We start from the raw sequence: 9,069 nt of genomic DNA, 5'->3' as shown, positions 1-9,069 counted from the left end.
CCCGCCGCGCCATGGGAACCCTGGTTCACTAACAAATGAGATGTTAGCTGTTTTTGTTTTTGTTTTTTCCCTTCATTTAATTAAGCATCTCCCAGCAGCACGTTTAGCTGGGTTGACTGCAAAACTTGTGAGTAGTGGGTGTTGCTGATCATAAACACGTGGTTTGATTCCACACTAGCTTCTGTGTATTAGTGAAACACTCACAGCTCTAACTTTCTCTGATTTTTGTTACCCAAAGTATAATGCTGGTAACAGCTACAGACTTAAGAATACCCTTTCACACGTTATCGTGTTCATACTTACAGCTACCCTCTGCTGGGCCACATTATCCTACATTTTAGAGGAGGGGAAACTGAGTCTGGGAGACGGAGGTTCCAGCTTCCGTCTGTAGAGCTGAGTCCTAAACCAGGCCCCTCCCACCCCACCCTGCGCATCATTACATCACACTTCCCGCCTGCCTGGTTCTCATGTTTGTTCTTGTTCCCGTGTGGGCAGAGATATCCAGCAGGAGACCTTCCGGGCCAGCCACGCACACTGGCGGGGCTTCTCCTTTGTGTACAATCACTACCTGTTCTCGGGCTGCTTCCTGGTGGTCCTGCTCGCCATCCTCCTCTACCTGCTGCGGCTGCGGCGCATTCACAGGCGGGCCCCGCGCAGTGGCTCGGCCACCACCGTCTGGCTGGAGGACGGCCTTCCGTCCCAGAAGATCGCCAGCACCTTATGAACCGGAGTTCGAGCCCCAGAAAGACTCTAACGGAAAAGCCATTTTTGCCTCAGGGTTTCTCCTCTTCATTCTCATTTGTTTTGTTTTTCCTTTCCCTTTTCGTTCCTTGAAACAAAACCAAAATCCACTGTTTGTAAACTCTGCTGTCCTAGAAGCATTGCATTTAGCCGTTCTGTGTCCAGCTTTAAGTTGCGGAATAGGGAAAAGGGAACATCACTTCATTTTTGCTGCATAGGATATCTGCCAAAAATTACTAAGATTTTTGGTTGTTCTCTAAGGTATATTTGATTTTAAACAGATGCACTTTAATATTGGAGGGAAACGGCAGGCTTTTCTCTGTCAGGGGAGGTGGGACCGAGGGGTGACGCTTTCACAGAACCAGAACACATACCGACTGGACTGATCATCCCCTTTTTCTCTCTGTCTTGAAAGCGCTAACCTAAAGAGGGAGATGTTTAGTTTTATTTATTGTTCAGGGCTGTTGCTGTTTGTCTTCTTTGCAGGTTAAAAAAATCAGAACTGTTTATATCCGAAACAGAGAGGTATAGGCACCAAGAGGTAACAGTTTTTAAAATTGATAGTGAAGAGACCTGAAAAATGTGAAATGATAACCAGAGCGCTGTGTGTGTGTGAGGGTGAGTGTGTGTGTGTGTGAGAGTGAGAGTGTGTGCGCGTGTCTGTGTATGAAAACCACTGATGGGAGAGAGTGAGGGAGTGCAGTGCTTTCACTTCTAAAAGCACACGCTTCAGAATGCACTGTTTCATTTCATTTAGAAGAATCATTCCCCGTTACCGTTACTTCTTCTGACCACAGGTAGTTACTTTCTTCGTGCCATCTTTCAGCGGCCTTAGAACGCTACGTTTTTGAGTTGGAAAATTCATAGTTCACTGGTTTCGGTGTTGTTAGAACTGGAGCTGGTGCTTGCCAACAGGCACGTCCTTATTTCTCAGTAGCTCGTTTGTGCTTGTTTAACTGTGCTCCGGTTTCTCCCATCTTGAAGTTGGTATCCCCCTGCCCTCGTATTTCAGAGACCTAGCTTACTGTCGCGGTTGAGGCTGTGCTGGCAGGGCCACTGTAAATCCAAATGAAGAGAAGAACTGAACACAAGAAATCAACTCACATTTTGAAGAAAACACGTTTGACATTTTAAACAAAAACCTAAAAAGGACAACTGGATTGGCATGTATGAGATTAGTGGGTTTTCACCTATTCGTTTAGTTTAGAAGCTTTGGGAATTCTCATACATAGTTTTTTAGGCGATGTTCTGTGTGTGTGTGTGTGTGTGTGTGTGTGTGTGTGTGTGTGTGTGTGCCCGCACGCACAAGCTATTTCTTAACTCCAGAACAGCTAGATTCGTCTAGTTGGTAACACATGTATATTTCGAGAATCACCAACTGCTTTTTTAAAAAATCAATGATGAAAGAAAGAATTCAGGTACTGAAGCCCTTATTTAATTCAGAAAAAAGTTTTAGATTTTCATCTCGTCCATTAATTACTTAAAAATGTGGCATACAAGTATATTGATGACTTAAAAGATTACAGATTTATGAAAGAAAAGCAAATCCTGTGATTCTGCTCTTCAAAGTGAATATTCTAACAACGGACAAATTATTGGTAGAAAGTTTGCCTCTCAGATATAAAGAAGGTTAGGGGAGCTGTATGGTGGTATAGCATCTGATGTGTAGAGAGACTTGTTTCAGAGAGGGTGGAGACATGTCTCTCGAAAAATCCAGCTTCTGAAATGCTGGTCTCCAGCTATTTAAATGCTTGGTCCCTGGTAAACACTGTTCCTTTTCAAGACGCAGCCACACACGAGCTGTGTCATGGGTACCCCAGGGGCATAGTGAACTGGCGTGCTTCTCCTTGACTTCTTAAAGGAGGCTTGCCCTGCGGACTGTGGGTGGCGTTAGTGGTGAAGAAGTAAGTTTACATGTTAGCTTTTCTGCCGCCAGCCATTTGGAGTAGTAAGGCCCTGACCTGCAGAATGAAAATTTTCCAATGCCTAGAATATGTGATTTGGCCCTTCAAATCAAGGCAAGGATAAGCTAGCATAGGCACAGATCTAAATAGGCCTAAATTAAGACCTCCTACGATAAATAGTCACTTTTTAAATAAAGGATGCTAACCTGGTCCAGCTCTGTACCATTTGGGGAGCGCAGTAGAGACCAGCATGGAGGATCCAAGCCTGAGCATCCATCTGCAAGGACCTAACTCACTCTCCAAAAGAAGTCCCCAAATTAGGGTTCCAAGGCCCAGCGGCCTTGTACTTTGCACAGTTAGGTGCCGTGTCCCGTGCCAAAGAACTCCCGGAGCAGGCCTGGCAAACTTGCCCACAGGGAAAATCTAGGAGACCCTTGGGCTAAAAATGGTTTTTCCATTTTTAAAGGGTCATTAAAGAAAAAAAAAGTGACGGATACACAACAGAGACCGCACGTGGCCTGTAGAGCCTCAGATATTTACTAAGTGTCCCTTTACAGAAGACATCTGCTGACCCTGCGTGGAGAGTCCCGTTCAAGAACAGATATACAGCCCCGTCCTCCTCATTCAGGAAGGTAGTTACCACCCGTGAGCACAAAAAGAGGGGCAAGAGAAGTGACCAAACTTCAATCTCAAAATAGTTGTTTATGCACCAGAATTTCACTTACCTTTTTCTCTAGATTCTTTTCAAGATCGGTTTTCTAATAAACCAAGTAGCATACTCCTCCTTCCCCCCACCCAAATTTAAAACGTGCTGTTCAGGAGGGCTCACAGTGTTGTGTTGAGATGTCTGCAGTCATGAGAAGGGCTCAGTAGCTTCTCTCCACCCAGCACCAGGGACGAGAAGACGGCCGGGAACTTTTCTCTCAGCGATGCAGGTGCAGGCTGGGGTGAGAGGCAAACACCGGAGGGGCTTAACTCAGGAAGCAAAGAATATCAATTAAGGGCTGGCCAAGAAGGCCGTAAACCCTGAGCACTTTTAGCAACAGAAAGCAAGAGAAATTGGACTGGTGGGAACTTGCTAAAAGCCTCGCAAAGAGCAATGTTCTGTGTTAACTCTTGGTGGAAAGACTCCTCCAGTAAACACTTCTGTTCCATCGTCATATCTGTGCTGCTCCTTTCTGAACCTCCAGAGGATGGTCTCGAAGATTTTACAATCCATTTAAAAGTACAGACCGATTTGTACCTGTGGTTTCTGCCCATTTTCACCCTAAACTGCTGGCTTTCTGCAGCACTCCCCACCTCGGGGGCTGGGGAGACGCTTGCTCTCCCATCATCACAGCTGTGCACCCAGGAGGGCAAGCTCTAGATTACCCAGTGTTTAAATTTGAAACTCAGGCCTACATAGAATCGTTTTCCTTCTGAGAAGCATATGCACCACTTAGCAAGGAACTCCAACAGGCAAATGTGTTTTCCAAGCTTTTTAAAAAAATCAGCTTTAGAATTTTGTGTGGTAATATGCAGTGCAGCAAAACTACCTATGAGTAAATTATTTAGTTATTTATTTCTATTTCAGGGTTTTGTTTTTTATGATTTTTATTGATTTTTTTCCCCTTCCGTAATGAATGATGTGACCAACCAAGGAGAGTTCTTTGTTCTGTTACTGAGATTATATTTTACGTTTAGGAATTATACAAACTAAGGGAGCATCTTTAAATGTTTTTTTATTTAAACGATGTTTTCCATTCAAAGAATAATTATCTTCGGGAGATGGTTGTGGTGTCTGTCACTTTCTATACTTGGCAACCTCACATGGCCACACTCCACACGGATGAGTGTCGAGAATAAAAAGTTCATTCGATGGCCCGCAGATTCTGTGTGAGCTTGCTTTCTTGGGATTTAAAGAGATTTTTCTCTGACGTTTGAATCATGTTACCTGTTAGAATGCTTAGTTGAACTTGAACCTAAAATAAATTGTCTGAGTCTGACTGTGCCCTCCATGCCTTTGCTGTATCTGGCGTGCGTGTAGTGAAGCTCTGCTGTGTGCGGGTTTCCCTGTGTGCAGGGAAACCAAGCATTTCACAAGGAGAAATATATACCATGGCGTAATAGCAGCCCCTTCATCGACAATAAAGGCCATCCCGAGACTATGGTTTTTAAGGTTATCGTTTAAAAGTGCCCGTTAACTATATATACACCTACAAGGAAAAGAAAAGAAATTATCCAACCTTACGTATTTTGTCTTATAAATAGTAAAATCATTGCTGCCAGTTTTGCAATTAGATCTAAGCTTAAAGCCGTTGGTTTATTTCTAGAGAAACATGAATCCCGTTGTTCATGTTGCTAACAACTGTTAGACGCTGCCCCTCTTCTTCCGCTATTTGAGAATATATAAATAGAGCTTTTCCTGCCGGAGGAGGGGCCTGAGCCATAACCTGAAAATAGATGATAGAGACAGATGGAAAGGGAAGGGGACTGGCTGTTAAGAACAACAAAAATAGGGGCTTCCCTGGTGGCGCAGTGGTTGAGAGTCCGCCTGCCAACGCAGGGGACACGGGTTCGTGCCCCGGTTCGGGAAGATCCCACATGCCGCGGAGCGGCTGGGCCCGTGAACCTATGGCCGAGGCCACAACAGTGAGAGGCCCGCGTACTGCAAAAAAAAAACACAACAAATGGGAATGTGGGCGTATGGTGAGCGCAGGAGTGCGGAGCCCCAGCCTGTGACCACGGAAAGGAAAGAATAATAATGTTAAAAGAAAACCTGCTTAAATAATTTTTGAGGCAATGCAATAAATATAGGCCTCTGTGTCTAAGGGTAAATACATTAAAATATACCAAAGGCATCTAAAGATGTCTACATTTTATTCCACATCTTAGGGAAGAAGTGAAGTACCTGCTTCCAGTGGTTGCCCCTGTTAACATCTGCAAGGCAGCAGTTCTGGGTTTTGGTTTGTTTTTCATGTTTCCATTTGCCCCATGAGTCTGGAATGCACAAGTGGATCTTTTTTTTTTTTTTTTTTTTTTCCTGAGATCCCGAAATGCTAATAGTTTGCACAGAGGGGTTTGCGGTGCTCTCACTGGCCTGGGAGCAGGGAAGTGAACGTCATCTCTGTCCGAGACAGACTGTCTTCTTATGGAAAGTCATCAAAGACACAGGAGCACCCTTTGCAAAGCCCAACGTGCAGGTTGGGGATTTGCCTGGAGCTGAGCGTCCCACCGAGGAAACGCTACACCCCGAAGGGTCCTCCCAGCCCCATCTCGTCTGGGAGCCTGATGGCCTCAGCCTGTGATCTGCTGCCTCTTAACAAAGGAGAGCTGATTGATCGGTTGCGTTTTCCTTTGTCTTCAGCAAGCTTAGCTCCCCCTCCTGCTTTCTGTTAACACTTCCATTGAGGCTGAAGAGCTGGCTTGGCCTTCCATCTCCGCCATCACCCTTGATCCTGTTTGGCAGGTGGATTGCATCTGGGCTCCAGACTTCACGGCCACTTAACCATTTCTGTCAACAGCCCCGTTGTGTGTCAGAGACCCAAACAAGAAGCCCAAACAAGAAAGGCCGGCCTTAAGATTTCCACCCTGAGAAAACTGCTGAAAGCTTCTCACAGAACGTGGTGGTGATGAACACAGAAGACGGGCTTCTTGTATAAACACAGAAACTCAAGGGAGGGAAAAGGAGATTTTTTTTTTTTTCTCTCCTGAAAAAAAGAGAAGGGGGAAAAGTTGGTCTGTGGCCAGGTCACCAGAAGACAGAGTGCATTCCTAATTCCCAGGGTGGGACGTACTCTTTCACTGTATTATTTCTGTAAAAGTCCCAGGCTGGCTCTTCTAGCTGTCCCTCCGGGTTTATAATTGGTAATTTTGATACCCCCTACCACCCTTTTCGTGATAATCAGAGTTTGAAGCGGGCCATTTTGGAAGGACTAAGCATCCTCTTCTTGCCTGTGATTGCACATGACTTAAACTCCAGGAACCAGACTCAGCACTTTCTCCTCCTAAGAGTCCATCTTCTCCACGTGGCACAAGATTGTTTTATTACCTAGATTTTAAATTCAAAAAGACTGAGACACTTCAACGTTCAATGGGCTCCACCCAGCCTTGTAAAACTCTTTATTTGGGTCATGGCAGCAAAATAGAATTTTCTGGAAGTTCCTGGACATTCTCCATAACGTTCAAATTACATTTTAAAATCCTCTTCAGCTTTCTGTGGCCCTGTTGTCCATCGGGGTCTGTCTGTTCCATCCCTGAATCCCTTTGAACACGGATCATGACATTTATAACTAATCCAACAAAGAAAACACCACGTAGTGCCTTTTCAATGGGCTCCACCCAGCCTTGTAAAACTCTTTATTTGGGTCATGGCAGCAAAATAGAATTTTCTGGAAGTTCCTGGACATTCTCCATAACGTTCAAATTACATTTTAAAATCCTCTTCAGCTTTCTGTGGCCCTGTTGTCCATCGGTCTGTCTGTTCCATCCCTGAATCCCTTTGAACACAGATCATGACATTTATAACTAATCCAACAAAGAAAACACCACATAGTGCCCAGTGTTTCATAAATATCTGTAGTCTAATAAAAAAATGCTAGTTGCTTTGTCAAGTCACTAACTCTTTAGGTCCCGAGGGTTTGGGAAACACATATTTTACAAATCTTTTATTCTCAATCTTCTCTCTTCTTTCCAGATGGCAGAGTTTCGTGCAGATTTAAAACCACGTGCAGTGTGGTGTGAAGGGTGGGTGGAATCCCAGCCCTCTCTCTCTCTTCCCTCTCGCCATAAAGTTTATCAAGGGAGTGAAGCATTTTAAAGCTTTATGTAGAAAAACTTAGGAGAACCAAATTTACTTCAAGTGGTTTCCTTACTTCTTAACCATTTAGTCTGGGGGAAAAAAAGGAAAAAGAACGCCCCAAATTAGGTATTGATGTGTAGAGGCAAAACAAGATGGGGATTTTCTCCAAGCCCAGCTTGGAGGAAATAATCTCTGTATATGATCTTATTCTAAGCATAACTTCAGAATTTTTTTTCCTTCTAAATCGTCCTAAAGTTAGTCACCTTTTAAACCCCACCCCCAAAAGCACCAAATGCAGGGAGAGGGGGAGGATGGATTTAGCTGCATCAAAAGTAGCAGTTTCTGTTAACAGCCATCACAGTCAAAGCTAACAGGTGGCAGACCAAGATGGTATTTGCAGTGACTAAAATTGAAAAGGGATTAATATATGTTATGCAAGGTTTCTTGTAAATCAGCCAGAAAAAGGAAATCCAAAAGAAAAATGGGCTATGGGAGGAGTTCCCTGGCAGTCCAGTGGTTACGACTAGGCTCTTTCACTGCTGGGGCCCCAGGTTCAATCAGTCCCTGGTCAGGGAACTAGGATCCTGCAAGCCAAGCAGTGCAGCCAAAAAAGAAAAATGGTTTGCGCGTGATCCACAGAAGGGCGAGCCTGAATGACTGACAAGAAGGAAGAAACTGAAGGAGCCAGAGATGTGCAAATGGAAATAGAGAGCTGCCACCTTGCGCCCCTGGAATTGACAAACTTCAAGTGTCGGCAGTGACGTGGGAACAGTCGCCTCAGTATTGCTGGTCGTGGTGGAAACTACTTCAGGCGCTCTGGGAAGCAAGCTGCCAGCACTTTGAAGTTAGCTGTACACACGTCTAAGACCCAGCGTTCCCCAGAGACATTTCTACCTGGGCCCATGAGGGAACTCCAGGAGGATGCTCTCAGCAGTGTTATTTAAGTAAAAGGTGGCAGGTGTGTGCTGTGAGCACTGTGCAGCCATTAGAAACAACGCGAGGTAAGTACAGCAGGGTGGATGGATCTTAAAGACAGTGCTGAACACTGAAGAAAGATACGAGATTGGTCGCATAATGCCATTTATGGAAATGGGAGGCCCACAACACTGTATGTCTTAACGAGGGTGTGCATGTTTCGACTATTATACATTGAAGTGGATGTGATGGGGGACACAGATGGGCTATGAAAGGAGGACAGCAGATAAAACCGGTCTCCTTGCGAGGCAAGACTATACAATGGAGGAAAGACTGTCTCTTCAATGAATGGTGCTGGGAAAACTGGACAGCTACATGTAAAAAAAAAAATGAAATTAGAACATTCTTTAACACCATGCACAAAAATAAAATCAAGATGGGTTAAAGACCTAAATGTAAGACTGGATACTATAACAACTCTTAGAGGAAAACATAGGCAGAACACTCTTTGACATAAATTGCAGTGATATCTTTTTCGATCCGTCTCCTAGAGTAATGGAAATTAAAACAAAAATAAACAAATGGTACCTAATTAAACTCAAAAACTTTTGCACAGCAAAGGAAACCATAAACAAAACTAAAAGACAACCCACAGAATGGGAGAAAATATTTGCAAACGATGAGACTGACGGGGATTAATCCCCCAAATTTACAAACAGCTCATGTGGT

General features: G+C 44.3%; 1 protein-coding gene across 4 annotated transcripts in view; it reads left to right on the top strand.

Moving 5' to 3' along the window:
- ENTPD4 (ectonucleoside triphosphate diphosphohydrolase 4) overlaps window positions 1–4,640 on the top strand; it is a 39,876-nt gene extending 35,236 nt beyond the window's left edge. For all 4 annotated transcript variants that reach the window (XM_024747711.1, XM_024747712.1, XM_024747710.1 and 1 more), the window contains one exon: window positions 496–4,640. In XM_024747711.1, the coding sequence (XP_024603479.1) occupies window positions 496–724 (229 nt within the window). In that variant the 3' untranslated portion in view covers window positions 725–4,640. The remainder of the gene's footprint in view (window positions 1–495) is intronic.
- Window positions 4,641–9,069: the final 4,429 nt, after the last annotated feature.

The sequence above is a fragment of the Neophocaena asiaeorientalis genome, unplaced genomic scaffold (genome assembly GCF_003031525.2).
Source record: "Neophocaena asiaeorientalis asiaeorientalis breed wild unplaced genomic scaffold, Neophocaena_asiaeorientalis_V1.1 scaffold429, whole genome shotgun sequence".
Classification (NCBI taxonomy): domain Eukaryota; kingdom Metazoa; phylum Chordata; class Mammalia; order Artiodactyla; family Phocoenidae; genus Neophocaena; species Neophocaena asiaeorientalis.
Note: the sequence above shows the minus strand (reverse complement) of the source record. Positions and strands in the feature narration are given on the sequence as shown.